This window comes from Musa acuminata, chromosome BXJ2-10 (assembly GCF_036884655.1).
Source record: "Musa acuminata AAA Group cultivar baxijiao chromosome BXJ2-10, Cavendish_Baxijiao_AAA, whole genome shotgun sequence".
Classification (NCBI taxonomy): Eukaryota; Viridiplantae; Streptophyta; class Magnoliopsida; order Zingiberales; family Musaceae; genus Musa; species Musa acuminata.
This window is the reverse complement of record NC_088347.1, coordinates 10,034,728-10,052,991: the sequence shown is the minus strand read 5'-3', so window position 1 is coordinate 10,052,991 and position 18,264 is coordinate 10,034,728. Positions and strand designations below refer to the sequence as shown.

At 37.8% G+C, this 18,264-nt stretch overlaps 1 protein-coding gene across 1 annotated transcript; it reads right to left on the bottom strand.

Annotated features, from left to right (window-relative positions):
- Positions 1 to 7,482: 7,482 nt before the first annotated feature.
- LOC104000086 (COP9 signalosome complex subunit 5) lies at positions 7,483 to 16,286 on the bottom strand. Its single transcript, XM_009422026.3, has 6 exons — positions 15,671 to 16,286; positions 14,478 to 14,759; positions 14,250 to 14,397; positions 13,970 to 14,052; positions 7,900 to 7,980; positions 7,483 to 7,796 (listed from the first exon to the last, which is right to left on the bottom strand). Exons 1-6 carry the CDS (start codon positions 16,082 to 16,084, stop codon positions 7,698 to 7,700), a joined length of 1,107 nt encoding a protein of 368 aa, XP_009420301.2. The 5' UTR covers positions 16,085 to 16,286; the 3' UTR covers positions 7,483 to 7,697.
- Between the last annotated feature and the right edge of the window lie 1,978 nt (positions 16,287 to 18,264).

The following is an 18,264-nucleotide window of genomic DNA, read 5'->3' as shown; positions in this document are numbered from 1 at the left end:
TACCTTAGCTTCTTATTGTCAAATTGAATACTGGGGACAAAGGTGGCAAAACAAATAATATCATATTATGTACATATGTTTATTCAGCCAAACCTGTTTCATCCAATTGAAGTTCCAACTTCAATCATAAGTCTCGAGACCAGATCTTACATCAAGCTGACCTTGCCATGAACAGAATTTAATCAACCCAGTTATTGGCAAAATATAATCCAACAATAAACCTCATTGAAGTAGTGAAGTTCTAACCAATGTTGATCATATTCAAAATCCTTCAGAAACTACAAATCACCTACCATTCAAGTATTCTCAATATCCTTCCAGAAAAAAATTAACCAGCCAAATGAAGTCATCTTGTGTTGCTGATAACTCTCAACATTAGATGTTGATGGACAATTTGGACAAAAGATCATATAATAAACAAAACATGGACATCCAAATTCACAACAAAATCTAACACCAAAAATGTGTCCCCACTATATCGTGGAAACTCTATGTTTACGATATAAGCTGTGAAAGGTTATATTCACTAAAACTCTTTTGACTTAATAATCCATTGTTCAAGCAACTCATTGAAGGAGGAATATCGAACCGCCCATTACTGGACGGAATGATTATATATATATATATATATATATATATATTATAAAAAGCAACGTCGCGTCGCCTTTTTCAGCGAGTTGCCTTATATATAAGAATATTTATATATGACTTCCAATCGCACCAAGGAGAGAGCTTTGCCCAATCGCACCAAGCCCGAAGATATGACTTCCAAGAGAGGGGAAGCTCTATGACTGACCCCAACTATCCATGCATGAGAGTGGACTTCCCTAGATGGGAAGGAGACCCGATTGGTTGGATCTCGCGCGCAGAGCGATATTTTCGGTACCACAAAACTGCAGATGCATCAATGGTGAAAATTGCAGCTATATATCTTGAAGGGGATGTTATACAGTGGTTTGACTGGTTTGAACATACTTATGGAGTCCTTTCATGGCGACAATTCAAAGAAGGACTGCTGATACGCTTCAAACCAACCGATTACGAAAATATTAACGGACAACTAGCAAAGATCCGACAAACCTCCACCATTCAAGAGTACCAAACCATGTTTGAAAGGTTATCTAATCAAACTCGTGATTGGTCTCAAAAACAGCTATTGAGGACCTTCATTGAGGGCTTGAAGCCGGAGATCCGAGGAGAAGTTAAAGCACGACAATCGTACACGCTTATGGCAGCCATCTCTTTCGCACGACATCAAGAGAAGCAATTGAACTATGAAGCTCGGAGGACTAGGGTCACTCCTCAACCAGCAATATTGAAGCACTCAGCCCCCCCTACTGTCGACCGAGTCCCTACACCAAAGAGGTTAACAAGAGAAGAGCTTCTAGAGCGATATGCGAAGGGGTTATGTTGGCATTGCGACGAGCTGTGGAGCCGTGAGTATCGCTGTAGTAAAGGGAGACTTCTTATGATTGAACTAATAGAAGAAGAGGTCATTGAACATTCAGAAGAGAACCTTGAACATAAAGAAGATGTGGAAGAAGAGTCATAACCGACTGAAGTTACGGTACATGCACTAGCCGGCTACTCAAACCCGCAAACGATGAAAGTTGGAGGCCTTCTCAAACAACAACCGATCACTGTTCTCATCGACACGGGCAATACTAATAACTTTCTAAACAGTAAGGTTGCTGTCCAGATGGCTTTACCTATCGAGAATTGCAGCAGGTTTAACATTAAGGTTGCCGATGGATGGATTTTGAATTGTGATTGTAGGCGCCCGTAGGAGAAACTATTGCTGTAGGACCAAGAGATAATTGCATATTTCTTCCTTCTCCCTCTTAACAATCATGAGGCCATGCTCAGAATTAAATGGTTGATGACATTAGGTGATATTTCTTGGAATTTTATGAAACTAATTATGAAATTTTACAGTAAGGAGAAACAGGTAACATTGCACGGGAAACGTGGGGGCGACATAACAACGATTTACACACAATAAATGGAGAAGGTTTTGCATAAAGCATGCAGCGGCTTTTTGGTACAAGTTGAGCAGCAAACTAAGGGAGAGCCAACAGAATTTGAAGATCCAAATCTACTTCCTTTGCTTGATGAATTTTCAAATATATTTGACGAACCGTGCAACCTACCTCTTACCCGTCGGCATGATCATTGTATAACGATTCTTCCAGGCAAATCTTCAGCAAATGCTCAGCCATATCAGTATCCACATCTCCAGAAGGATGAAATAGAAAGGATTGTAAAAGATATGCTCAAAACAGGAGTTATTCGGCCAAGTTGCAACCTCTACTCTTCAACGGTGCTACTTCTACGCAAGAAGGATGGAATAAGGCGAATATGTGTTGATTACCGAGCTCTCAATGGCATAACCATCAAGGACAAATACCTTATTCTAATAGTAGATGAATTGCTAGATGAAAGGGAGCACAAATCTTTACAAAAATGGACCTTTGATCTGGGTATCATCAAATACGAGCGTGCGAAGAAGACATACCGAAAACCACCTTTTGAACACACAACAACCACTACGAATTTTTGCTTTCTTCAACAGAAGGTGGAATATCTTGGGCATATCATATCAGAGGAAGGTGTGGCAGTGGACCCCTTCAAAATTGGAGCAATACAAAACTGGTCGACCCCGAGGAACATAAAATTGCTACATGGCTTTTTGGGTTTAACAGGCTACTACCGTAAATTCGTGAAAAACTATGGAAAGATCAATGCACCACTTACTTTCTTATTGGAAAAAGATGTCTTCCAATGGTTGGATAGAGCCTCCGCTGCCTTCGACAAAATTAAGGCAGCCATGACGATGACGCCGGTGCTAACACTACCAGATTTCAACCGACCCTTCATTATTGAGGCTAACGCATCTGGAGTCGGAATTGGAGCCATTCTCATGCAAGATGGTCGACCACTCGCATACACTAGCAAGGCATTATCTCCCTCCAATCAAAATAAGTCAACATATGATAAGCAGATGCTCGCCATTGTGCGCGCAGCAACGAGATGGAGACCCTACTTGATTGGTCGACGATTTCAAATTAAAACCAACCATAAAAGCCTCAAGTACTTTTTGGAGCGAAAGATATCATCCCCTGAGCAGCAAAAATGGGTAACAAAACTTCTTGGATTTGATTATGAAATAACTTACAAAAAGGGGAAAGAGAATATTCTTGCAAATGCGCTTTCGCAGCTACCCGAGCAAGCTGAAGTTTCGGCCGTTTGACTTCCGACCAGCGGCTTCCTTGAGGATATTAAGATGGAATGGCAGGAAGATTCAGATACTAGTAAGATTATAAAAAATTTGGAGGAAGCACCAAGCTCCGTGACTCATTATAATTGGGACTTAAAAAAATACACTATAAGGGACACATTGTGCTTATGATAAATTCTACTTGCATCTTCACGAGCAGATTTTGGACAAAATTATTCTATATGCAGGGTACTAAATTGAAAAGGAGTACGGCATATCACCCACAAATCGACGGCCAGACAGAAGTTGTAAATAAGTGCTTGGAGACAGCCCAAAGCCACCCGCCAAATATGACTATCCAAGGAGAACTCCAGACCCAGCCAAGTACCATTATTGATCAACGGATCGTGACTCGACAACAACGAAACACTACTAAAATGCTAATACAGTGGGTGAACCTACCAACAGAAGATGCCACTTGGGAGAACTATGACGACTTGAAGATTAAATTCCCAAAATTCATGAATCGTCAGCCTCGAGGACAAGGCTGATTTGAAGAGGGCGGGTCTGTTAGGCCTCTAGCTAGGAGAGTCCTAATTGAGAGGGACATTCATGTAAAACCTACCTAAGTCGACCCCTATTAAAAAGGTGAAGAGGCTGGCTAAGGTTAGGAGGTTGTTTCTTAGAGAAGAATTAGGAGTTGTAAAGGAATAGGAGTCTTGAGTATAAGTCCTATTAGGAGTTGGTTAGAAGTAGGAGTCTTGAGTAGGAGTCCTATTAGGAGTTAGGGTTTAGAAACCCTATAAATAGCCTTGTATTCCTCCTCTTTTGATAAGCAATAGATGAATCTTTTCTGCAGCCTTTGAGCAGCAACTTGAAGGGAGGAACCCCTATAGAGTTCCAAGGAGGCCGATCCCCTAAAGAGATCAACCCCAAGTTTAGAATCTGCAAGGGTTCTAACATGCACCTAACAATATAAGCAAGACCATAAGGCAAGACATTTGCAAGCAAGAAAGCATGTAGATCATATGATCATGTCTCTTACTCTAGAAACAATCATGGAGTCTCAGAAAGGTTGCTCTTTTAATTGAAACTGCATTTTTCACACAAAGATAATGCTGCATACATTAAAGTAGGTATGCAATTTCGAATAATACCGTCCGGTATGGGCAGTACGTACCGGTCCGTCAGTTGAGCGGTACACGGATCGCCCATTACCGGACGGAACGGAATATATATATATATATAAGGCGACGTCGCCTTTTTCGACGACATCACCTTTTATAAGAATATTTATAAATATATAATCTTATATATATATATATATATATATATATATATATATATATATATATATATATAAACGAGATGACGTCGCCCCGCGTGAGAGAAGGAAAAGGCGACGATGTTGCTTTTTATAAAAATATTTTATATATAAATATATATAATCTTATATATATATATATATATATATATATAATTTTTTTTATATAAATATATATTTATTAATTTATATATATATAAATGAGGCGACGTCGCCTTTTATAAAAAATATATATATAAATATATTTAAATGATGTGACATAACCGAATTATATATATATATATATATATATATATATATATATATATATATACCGTTCGGTATACAGTGTCGTACCGTATCAAGCGAACGTTGAAACTCCAGTACGGTACGATATTTCAATCCTTGCATTCAACCATCTCAAACCACACAATGATGGGAGCCTCATGCATTGGACCACCTAATATAAAAAAAATCCCACAAAATTGTTATAAGAAACACCATTAACGCATCCAGAAAATCCCAACCTGAATTGACTGATCCAAAACAGGCTCAGCCTGAATTATCATTCAACTGGACTTGAAACCATCATTAATGATCATGGCCTTCAACTCAACTAGGATATATTAATCCATACCATCCATGAGAAACCTTTTCTACTCTGAGACCGTATTAGCATTACAGGTAAATGGTGCACCCTCAACAAACTTTTTTGTATCCAACAGAGTGTTATAATCTAGTTCAAGCCTTTCAAAGTTCATGGCCATTCACCAAAGAAGGTGAGAAATACAGAGGAGAGAGTTCAAGAGAAGAGTAGCAGACATTAAGGGATTTGCCTCCCTCACAAGAGCTTGTCACTGTTCAGGGACCTTATCATCCCTGTACTTAGCTGATGAGTTCTCCCACTGATCTTTTCTTTCTTTACCTATCCCTCCATCCACACTTGCCCATGGACTTCATCCCCTCATCCTCTTTCAAGACCCATAACCACAGGTTCCTTTGCAAGGAAGCACAGTATAGAGGAAAAGAAACAAGAACAGAAGATACGTGAAGGGAAAAAAAAATATGCCATTTCTTTGAGAGGGAAATAGAAACTAACTAGCAAATGGCCTCATTTAGACTTAAGGCCACCTTAATAGGGTAGTGCTTTTAAACACCAATTAAAATTCCAGACACCACAAAAGTGTAGACTCCACCTTTATTTTGGTACTATTTTAACAGTTGCTGATCAATAGTAAGAGACTAGGCATTAACCAATACTAACTTTCTTGAATCTACAAGTTCCATCAGAGACTTCTTTAATATCCCAGGCTTCAATTCATGAACTCCTTTCTCCATACTATAGTAGAAGAGAATGTAAATAAAGATCCCATTTGATGATTTGGTCCTTATCTAAACTAAATTCCTTGAATATAGAAGCTTCAGCATTCTTATGCCCCAGCTTACAATCATCAATTAAACCAAGTTCCTTGAATATAGAAGCTTCATCATTCTTATGCACTAAGCTTACAGTCCTTTGTTATTTTTTTTCTTCATTCTATATATTCCATCACAGGATAAAAGATTGTGTTCGAAGATAACTCTGTAAGGTAACTAAAAAATTCAACGTTCAGAAATTTTAAAAATCACCGGAATTGCATACACTCGCATCAATTGTCACAATACAAGTCCAAATTAAAACTAATAACCAGAGAAAAACCTCACAAATCCATCGATCTAAAATAATAGTGGTCTACAGACTCTAATACTAAAAATAACAACACAGGGCGATTACCAGTTCCTTCCAAGAACCTCCTCCGCGCGATACCCCGTGAACTCCTCGAACCCGCGATTGACAAAGATGATGGGTTGATCGAGCTCGAGCGCATCGGTGACCACCAGACCGCATGAGGCCGCCGACCTAAGCATTCCCTCCACAGCGAATGAGAACACCCCGCCGCCGCCATCGCTCAGCAAGAAGCCTTCCTCCTCCTTCCCGCTACTCGGGGCCTCCAGTTCGCCATCCCACTCCATCCGCGCTCTCCGATGCGGAAGCCTCTTCACCCCATTCTCGGTAGCGATGGGAGCGGCAGGGACAACGAGAGAACGACAGGGACTCGAAGAGATGAATCGCGTCTACCTCGCTATCCCCTTCGCTGGTCGAGGGTTTTGACGGGTTAGGCGATCGGCGAGCTATCTGAACGAGGTCTCTGATCGAAGGCAGACAGGTTGGCCACAGACCACCGATCAAAAAACCCAAGTGGCTAGGAGGCAGTGCTGAGAGCCCGACCAACTCATGATGATCTTTGTACGGCGACGGCCGATCTGCCGTCGATCACGACTCATAGATCAACGGTCAGATTTAAGGGTATGGTTTAAGGTCGCTCCATCGGAGCCTTTAGCGGTAGTATTTATGTGCACTATCCCACTTATCTAGGGCGATTTTGTTAGAAAATATTTATATTTTAAGAATTTTTAAAAAGATTTGTTTTTGAAAATAATATCTTTAATTTTAAAAAATCTAAAATATCTTTAAAATATTTTATTATTTTTTTCATCTATTTTTTTACCAAATTTTAACTGTTACGGTATTTTTATTTGATTCGTTTATCATGATTTTTAATAACATTTATAGTATTTCTTTCATCAAATTTTTTATCCAATTTTTATCTATTTACATCATTTTCAATACTTTCAAATAGACCTGTTTTTGTTATGATGATCAAAACATTGTAATAGATAAAAAAAATTAAAAAAACAATTTAAATATATTTTTAAATTAAAAACACTATTTAAAAAAAATAAAATGAGACACCTATTAAGAAATACTCAAAATGTAAATATTTTCTAAAAAAATCACCCACTTATCTAAACCAAACTTTAAATGTATTAGCTTAATATACATAACACATTCTATCTCCCTCAAATTTAACAACCAGATTAACTCCACAGCAATTCATTCAAAATGGTTATAAGCAAGATATTAACAAGGAAGTAGCTGAGGTTTATTCATTGCTAAATTTCCTAACAATGACAGACAAGAAACATAAACTGTGCTGGTAATTAAAGGCAACTGTTGTGAAAATTTTAGTACGAAAATACAAAGCCAAACAAAGATGTATATAACTGTCTCAGATCACCAGAATGTTTCAGGTGTAAGATATTGCAAGAAGAGCTCATTAACTTATATATGCTTCTTCAAGATTCAACCATGGGTTCTGGTCCAGATGAATCGGTGAGGCTCGGGCGTATACAGCTTGTATGATGAACAGAATTAAACAGAATGTCCTTGATAACCTATATGGATTCACGGGAAACAAAGGCACAAACCAGGTTTGATTAGATGCTGATGTAAGTCAATGGAGGCAGCAGCAGTATGAGAAACTGGGTGTTTGGTTACCTGAGACATGAGACCATGCACCTGCTCAACTGTGATTTTGGAGCTATCACGTGTTATCTTGGCCAGCTGAGATTCCTCTGGCTGCACATACATGAAACCATCAAAACACAGATAATTAAGATCACTCTGATACGTTGCATATGTATGTATACTCAGCTTCATAGTTTAAACGATAGTAATGCTATAGGGGAACTTTCAACCAGTGGGAAGAAAAAGCATTGGTCATAGTCAAGAAAATTACATGAAACTGCTACTTATCATTAATGAGCTGATTAAACAATGAAAGAAACTAGCATCAACCAGAAACAACTGAGAAAACAACACAATGACCTTAAAGCATGATAAAGTATAACACGAGATATGCCATGTTTTGTTTGACTGCGACAATATTCTATCATGAAACACTTCAAAGATAAAGGCACGATGACATGTTCTGACAATCAAAAATATTAACAAGACTTAAAGCAGCTCAAAGTAACATATCATCAACCAGTGCCCTCATAGGAATTCAAACCAGATGGCCAGATGGAAGGATTTATAGATTTTGCAGCTGACCAACTTCAATCAATCTATTCCACTTAATTTTGTCTATTGATCTCCTTCAAGATGACAAAACATGTTCGCTCATTCTTAAGCAAAAAGTGAATAACCAACCCTTGATGACTATAGCTTTTATGAAGCAATGCATGCTTAACATACTTTTGCAGCTTTAGTTTGCAGTGAAGGTGATGCGTGAGTAGTAACTCATATACTTTTGTACATGATTATTAAAGAAGCTCTATTTGGGTACTCGGAAAGTGTTTAAGACCAAGCATGTGTTATCTCATTTTCCAACAGAGATTTATCTATATCAAGTAAAATTTACCTAACATTAATGGATCACAGTGTAATTATATCAGGCAACTGTATGATATCCCAAACTGCTTGTGAGCCTTGGAATGTCAAGCATTTTTTGTGTAAGAATATCAGGCTGCCACAAAAGGTCACAAACTACTTGTGACCCTTGTAACATTAAGCACCATTTGTATCCTTTCAGAATAAAACATTAAAGCCTATTTTGCAATTCATGGTCATACCATCAGTAGGTTAGGTATACTTATGCATTAGGTGCCATTTCATTTGCTGCTAGAAACGAAATCAGAAATGATAAATCACTTAACTTGTAATCAGAACAATCAAATTCTTAACATGTTTAGTTCATGCACTCCAATATCAGAATCGGAACTTAGAATCAGAAAGTCCAATTCCTTTTGCATGTTTGATTGATGACCTATGAAATCATAATCAAAATTCAAGTTGGATACCATAATTAGTTATATACTTCATATTATTTTACTCCTATTCTATGTCATCCTCCTTTATTATTTATTTAGTATTTTACATGATAGATTTTTATGTTATTTGGTACTTATATATTATTACATTATATTGCTTATTATTATTCTATGTTTATATTTTTTATATTTATACTATTTAATCTTTCATATACTGTACAAGTGTACATCTTTCCATTTTTAAAGTTGTTTACATTATATTATTTCATACATATATTATTCTTATTATTTTATTCTTATTTTTATGATATTTTACAATGATGTCATGTCAGTTTTATATTAGTTTAAGCATATATTATTTATGCCTGAAAGAAGACGAGATATGGAGAATCTTGATGCCAGTCAAGTATAATTTTAAATCATAATAGATTTCCAAGGAAGATTTCAGAATCAAATCTTGTGTTCCAAGGTGTGATTGGTTCCCAGTTTCTATCAGAAACGACAATTGGATGAAGACAATATTCGAGTAGAAATAAAAATTGGTTGCATTTATGTTTGGTTTGGCATGGAAACTGAATCAAAATGACTAGTTGTTCCATTATATCTGTAAGGGGTTCTAAAAGATAACCAAGAAAGACAGCTAGCAGGGAACCCTGATCGAAGTCAGTCAACAGATCTACTGTGATGGCAGCTTAGAATAGATCTACTGCATTGTTGTGTGCAACTAAGTACTGAAGGAAAGGGCCCTTGCCAACCGTTCCTCGAAAAGGGGCAAGACAAGTCAAGGCTAAGTGATGGAATGGAAAAGGACATTTTCTCTTCCTTTAAGGCAGGGAGAAGCAAGAGTACATGGAGGCACAAAATGCCATGACATATCCTAGAATTGTAACAATTCTTAGAAAAATGCCATAAGAAGATCCTGGTAATAGGAAAACCCATTCCTTTTAACGTGGAATACAATTAAGAAGTTTTCCATTAAAAACTCAACAAATAGAAATCATACATACCAAATCCTAGCCCTTTTTTCATCCTTAAAAGTTGGAATTGGGATTGGAATGAGTATGGACAACATTAATAATCTGATCTAATTTCCATAAGGGAATCAAATTCCTTAATAATCAGAAATCTCAATCTGGTACCCTTCATAGGAATCGCTAATGACTCCAGATGCATGTATCGGCATCATCTCTAATTGTTCTTCTTTCTTCCATTTCCGTCACTTTTTCTATGGCCGCTCTCTTGCCCCTCCTCCATTGCTTATAAATATGATCTCCCCCAAGCTATGGTGAAAATGGAGGCGATGAATGATGGCAAGATACTTCATCTCATACCATAGAACGGTCATCTCTCCATCACAAACTCGATAGATCCATCATCTCCAATCAAAGTACACAACAAACCTCTTTCTTGGTTCCCTTTTAAAACTCTTTTTTTCTCTTCTTATTTCAATTGTTTTCTTCAAACCACATCATTGATTTGCAAGGTTGAATTGAAGAGTGCTCTATACATCTTCCATCAGAATCCTATTTTATACCTTATCTATTGTTTTTCCAATTTCTGCATACCGGAGTACCACATATTCGAAATGAAAATAACCAGTCATTCCAATTTTGTTCCAACATCAAACTAAACATAATATTGGAAATTAAAATTCCATTCCTGACCATGTTGCGTCCATTTAAAATTCCAATTCTATTTCCAATTTGTGAACAACATACACCATAAGGGTAATCTTATTTTGTTCCATAATCAGAATGGAGCAAGATTTACCTAATCAACAATTCCCATTCTCATTGCTTGTCCATTTTCCATGTATTGCAATGAACCCTAACTGGATTCAACTAAAAAGCTATTATTTAGATTCCCAACATCATGAAATAAAGGGATTGGTGATAGTAAGAGAAACCATTAGAAAACGCAATGATATCTTATGTTAAGTTGGTTGACTAATACAGCCATTAAGATCCATAAAATTGGACACTGAACTTCCATAAAATCAATCCATTCCTTACTCTTGGAGGTGGTATAAATAACTGACAAGTGGTGCTCTAATCCAAGCCAATGTAACTTCTCAATATATAAACTTCAAGTTCTCAGAACAAGTTAATCTTACACTACAAAATTGTCTGATAACTTGGTTGTAAATTATTTTGGGTAGCTAGTGTTTCATGAACACATTCAGATCTGGACTCATCTGAATTTTCAGTGAGCAAAGAGGGAAAGTGAGACAAGAAATGCATCATATATGAACCACAGTTATCTTTAAGGTTATGCAAAATGAAGCATTAAAAGTTCATCAAAACTAGAAACCATAAAGGTTAAGTAAGCAACCTAGTTGATAATTAAAATAGAACCTGACACATTACCGCATGTTTAATATGTGGATATATTTCTAATACAAACTCAGGAGATTGCACTGTTGATCAGGTAACATTTCTAATACCACTTATTTTGTCCTACATCTTACCCCAGTTTATCTCCTCATATATGTGTTCCGAGATATATAAATATTATTGTCATTTTGTTTGTAAACCTAAAAGCAGCCAATGGACATTCAGTTTTCATGTATGTCGTCGTCAAAACTATATGGTGAGATAAGAAATACCCACAAAAGCATAAGGTGAGAGAAAAAAAGATGGAAATGATGATGGTTATGGATAGGAAAGAGAGAGAACAGTGATTTAAAAAGCGCTAGATACCAAAAGGCACCAAAGTCCCAAAATGCCCGAGGCACTAGGCGCTCGCCTGAGCGAAGCGAGACACTCTAAAATATTAAAATATAAAATTTAATATATAATATAATTGATAAATATAATTATATAATTGAATTGTTTTGTACACTTACCATTTATCCTGAAACCCTAATAATAATTTTAAATAAACAAAGATTAACAATGTTAAAATCTAAATAATATATTATCAATCTAGTAAATAGAGGTTACTTTGTACAGTAGTCAACAATCTACTGCTAACAGTATATTATTTACTGTTAACAATAATTAGAGGGGAGAAAAAAACTATTAACAGTAGCAAAGGAGGATAAAAGTGTCACCGACAGTAGAAAGTGGGGAAGGAGAAGGCAACGGTGATGAAGGAAGCTATGGACGACAACAGCAGCGATGAAGGATTCAGTTTAAGACAGTCACGACAGCGAAGGAAGCTGCGAGCAACAGCAACGGCAGCGGTGGAAGCTGCGGATAGCAGCAATGGTGACGACGAAAGCTCCAAAGGGCGTCCGTCGATGGCGGAGGAACCTGCAATCCTCTCCCTCGACGATGGAAGGAACTAACTACAAATGGAGCGATGACAAAAGGAAGCTATAGGCTCTTGCTAGGCCATTGAACTCATTCATCGACGACATAGGAAGGCTTGGTCCGCTGCATCTGCGGTGGAGGCAACGGTAGAAAGCGTCGCCGGCAAAGGCAGAAGCAACGCTAAGGTTGGCTTGAGGTCGCGCAAGCGTGCAAGGGTTGCTTTTGCAGGTAAGAAATCAATTAGTTGGTTCAATCAAACCAACTAACCAATGTTGAACCGAACCAGACTTAAAAGTCTAGTTCGGTTGCTTTATTTAAATCTGGCGCTCGCTCAAGGCGCCCGGTGCCTGGGTTCAGGCAAGAACCCAGGCGGCGCCTCATTGAAGCATGCCACTCAATCCACCCACGAGGCGCTTGGGCCTAGCCTCGCCTCGCACAAGTGCCCGAGCGCCTATTTAAATCACAAAGAGAGAGAGAGAGAGAGAGAGAGAGAGAGAGAAGAGAAGAGAGAAAGATAATTAGGTTTCGGCATAGCAGAGCAATAGAGCCATGCATATTAAATATAGGTCTACTTAAATAAAAGTAAAATATTGTTATTCTCGCCACTAATGAATTTCCTTGGAGAATATAGTAGATATAACAACAAACATAGAGAACCGATTAAGCAACTACACTAACATACATAATGCAGTTAAAGGAAATATGCACATGAAGTACTTGGCTATTTCCACTTTAAGATACATGTGAACAACTCGAAGGATGCACATAAGAGCAAGGATGTGAACAAAGGAGCAAGGATATAGTTTGTAGTTCACTGATATAGAGTAAAATCTCCCATTTGAGTGCCAAAGAACCTAACTATGTCAAGTTGAATATTCAATATCCAAGACTTCCTTGTCTATCATTTTGATTCATGAAAGAGAAATATCACATGCTAAATAACTGAGAGATTGACTAAATTATGCTTTGTAGTTTGTACCAAGGTTCCTAATTTGGTTGGGCCTAGTATATACCTAGAAATATGTACTGACCCAAGCATGAACTGTGTTAAGGACCATTTAAGTCTGGTTCAAGACAATATATTTTAATTAAACCTGCCCTATCTCTCTCTTGATCATCCGACCCCCAAGCCCCTTAGGGCGCACCACCTGCTCGCCCATTGCCATCAGCCCACCGATCGCACACTGTCATTGGCCCACCCATCTTTTGTGGCACTGGTACTTCTCCTCCTCCCTCCAATACCATGGCATGTACTGGCATACCATGTGACAATAAGCCATACTAATCCGACCATAAACACGTATGAATCCAGTACATGAGATTTAGATCCATGCTTTGCACCCTTTACATTGCATAACTCTTCTATTCCAGCTCATCATACAAATATTTACCACAGTAGTCTAAATTATAATTCATATGATGCAAATAATTCAATATTCATCACAATCATGAAACATAGTATATCAAAATAACCAACATGTGTATTCAAATGAAGCATAACTTGGAAAGGCCCAACGACGAACAGACACAAAAAACACTGACCTCCTTTTTTCTTTGTGAAGGCAAAAGAAAAGATCCCAAACGTGTGTGAGCCAGTTGATTTTCTGCCTGCTCCAGCTTTTCAGCTGCCATAAAGTTCTAGTTCATCTCATAAGAAAAAATGTACGGCAAAGAGAAGCCAACATTGCAGTATTGTAAAAAAGAGAACATGGCACAATGTGGCACTTATGATAGACTTCTAAAACAACTGCTCACACACCTTTTGAATTTTCTATTTATAAACAACATATAGTTATCTGTATAAATAAAAAGCATAACTTACCCAAATCTGAAATTTGCCCAGCAACATAATCTCGATTACCTAGGAGAGGTGAAGAAGACAATGTATTTACCCAGTACTTATTCCACAGCAAATCCAAGAGGTGGGAATCCAGAGCAGACTTGAAATAAGTAATATCTAATGCATAATACTGTACCAAAACAAAGAGTAAAAATAAACAAACATATATGTGCAAAAGAAAAGAAATTCTTGTACATTAACATTCTTTACCTGTTTGCAGTGAACACCAAAATCTTCAATCTTGTTAAGTGGGATAGTTTGATACTCTGACACTGGCTCATCAGGGGGTTTGTATCCTTGAGGATATGTCCTGAATGCACCAATTTCCACTTTCCCAGCCGATACAGTTCTTGTAGGATCAATTACTACAGCCAAAAATGGCTCTTGAAATTGCTGATTGAGCATTTGTGTTGACACATCAATGCCCGACAACCAGCATCCATAACCAGGATGTGAGTGGTACCAACCCACTACATTCTCCAACCTTCCAGCCTAATTTTTCACATAAAAAACTATAGTTAGCATAAAGTATTTCACAATTATTACTAAAACATGGTTTTAAGCATGACCTTTTAGAGCTGTCTTATTATAAGAGATGAGATCTGATCACGATTTGTAAAATGAGGAAAAAAAATGAAAAATGTTTCCAGGCCTTTGACATTATTAAGTAACAGTAGATCTGTTTGACAACAAGGTTAAATCAAACTCTTAAAATTGATCAGTAGGTTTCTTTCCCATTGCACAAATAACACAAGCACGCTTCTATGTTGATGAAAAAATGTAAAGAATGGAATCTGCAATAAGCTATTCTTTACTAATGAGGTCATGGCAAATGATACTTTTAATGAGAACAAGAGCTACAACAAGAACAAGTGTTAAGATTTGGCTCAATGGAGGAAAAAGTAACAACAAGACACATCATCTCAACATCTGAACTAAGTTCTAGAAACATAAGAAACAAAAAAGCAAACGAAATTACCATGAAGTCCAGGGTAATCGCGCATATGGTTGAAAGAGACTTGAACCACAATGATCTACATCCTCAGCAAATAAAATAAAGCTAATAAATTATCCTCTACTGTTTAAAGCAAAATTCTAGAACCCTTCTTTTCACTAGCAACTGCATAAAGAATCAGAAAATTTTACTCTTCACAACAGGAGGAACCCCAACATAAATTCACACTACACCAGCGAAACGAAAAAGAAAATGAGAAAATTTAGGTGCATTTAACATAACTACACAGGATTAAAGCGGGTGTTATGCAGCTATTAACTTTAAATTCCAGAAAATCAAGTCTCCAGTTCATAGGGAATACTCGTTGCACATGCCAGTTAAATGGCTCATTGTGATACTAAAAGCAGTGTGTTAGGTTTCTTCCCGATAGAAGATGAGGGCATATCACCTGCTTGTTGGTCTGGGCGTACTCAACCATGTACTCGTAGGCGTCGGCCTGCGCATTAACGCGGGTCTCGGTGCCCTCGACGGGAAGGGCGAAGGCGTCCATGACGATGATGGTATCGCCATCGGTCTTCCCCTGCATCAGGCCCATCACCTCAATGGTGCCGCCGGAGCGAGCGTGCACCACCATTTTCAGCAGCGCAAGCGCCGAGATCTTCACCCGACGGAAGTAGTTAGGGTCCTGCGTCCACGGCTTCTCCTGCTGGAACTTGGCCAGCACCGCCTCATCGTAGTAGTAGATCGCGTCCGCATCAGACCCGCCTGACCCGTTACCGCCGCTGCCGCCGTCCACAGACACGATGTTGTTCTCCAGCTCCCACGTCTGCCGCGCCAACGCCGACGACAACGAGGAGTCCATAACCCCCCACACGTCTCCGATCCCTCTCCGCTCTCTTCTTCGTCGAGGCTGGAGCCGGACCAACGGGACTAGCGCTATGGAAACCCTAATAGGATTGCGAGAACGTCTTTCAAATCGCTTTCGGCTTGTAGCAAAGATATAGTTTCGGATCGGCCGATTCGCCCGATCCTCCTTTATTGGCTTCAGACCCAATTGGATCTAATTGTGAACAAAATTGTCAATTTTTAATGTGGCACAAAATGGTCAATTATACCAAAATCTACATAGGACTAAATACATATGCTTTGACTTAAATTGACTTATTTGGATTGGTAGTTCCTGATGATTTGTTGCATGGTTCAGTTTTATTTAAACTAGATTCAAAATTCCTATTTAAGATTTATGAAATACAAGGGTCCCAAGTAACAATAAATTATTATTAATTTAGTTTTAGGATTAGCATAACTTTAATATTTTTTATTGATCATAATGATATAATTTTCTAAATTTATAATATTCAGTAGATATTTCTCTTCGATCCATAAGAGTTAAAAAAAAAAACGGAGTTGAATTATATGTACCAACATCAACTAAACAATTAGAAGCCATTTAAATAAAAATAAATACATAAAAAATAGGTTAAACATGGAGAATCTAGTAATTTTCACTCTTTTTTTCATTCTATTCTAATCTATAATTTCATGATAGTATTTGTTAGATCATGTGGTCTTACTTAATTAGACAAGATATATTATAATTATAATTAGATTCTAATTAGATTTATCGATCAATAGATAGAAAATCTAATTATGGTATGACTCTTTATCGAGGATGACCCAGTAAGGACTCCGCTAATTATTTGTCTTAGATCATTTATTCTTGTCTATAAATAAACAGGATCTTTTAGGAACTATATACGGAAGGGAGATTACAAATATACTCTCATATCCTCTTCATCTTTGTTTAATTACTTATAGTAATCTTATAAAGCATAGAAAGAGAATAGAAATCGAGTATGGTTCTCCTTATAAATTGGTACCATTGTTTCCTTCGGGTGTGTTTGTAAATCAGAAGACAAGTATTCTTAATAACATCGAGAGATATACATTCTAAATTTAATCTATTGTTATTTGATTTATGGCATTAAAGTTTTTTCGTATAGTAGCATGATTACAATATATATGTTTATAATTAGTATCAAAACTTATTTTGAAATCAAGTACACTAGATTATAAAAGCATTATATCTATTTTAAGTTTATCCCATTCGCCTTAGTCACTTACAAGCAAATGAAGATTTCTTTACCCACGTGAATTAAATCACGGATAGAAGATTGTCACCTTATCTTAGTCAATAGGCTATAACAGTAACTTGCCATAGACGATGGCACTATTGAAGGTTATAGTCTACTTTGATCATTGGCCCTATTATGAGCAAAGGCTATGCGGGTAGCAATGCTACATAAAGCGACTACATATACTATGATGGCACTATATTTGTTGGCTTTATTTAGGGCAGTGGCAAAGGAGGCAATAGCCCTATTAGGGAGGTTATTGTTGTCGACGATTATTGTTGTCAGCGACAATATAGCAAGGGGCAACGATTGCAAGGTTGCAATGGTGGAACTCGATTGTGTGCTTGCTCGTGACTATAGTTGATGGTATTGGTCGAAGGTTGGATGGCAATAGATGACATGCTACAACACTTGCAAATGTGTTCATCGGAAAGGAACACATTATAGTTGCGACATTGGTAGCGAGGTCATTGGCCCGATGAGGGGTCGCACGACAGTCATGCATAACGAACAAGCCGCGATAAGGAACTAGCCACATAGGTATACGTGGCTCACATTTGGCTATGGTTGGGTTGTTAGAGGTCACTATAGGAGAGGAAGGTAGGATTGTCCTCAACTGGAGATGACACTACGATATATAGGTTGTGTGACAATGGTGATCAGTGCCATTATGAGCGACGATCACTGTAATTGGTAGCGACTGCCTTAGGCGATGTCACTATTGTGTGCTGTGACATCATGATGGAGAAGGGCATCGCTAGTGGCATTGCAACAAGTGCTACCCATGGGGATGATAGTTGTGTTGGAGGAGCTACGCAAGTCGACCGAGGCATCGCTGGATATTGCAATTGATTAAAGGTGTGATAGACTCAGACAAAGGCGATTGTAGGAAACGAGTTACCGAATT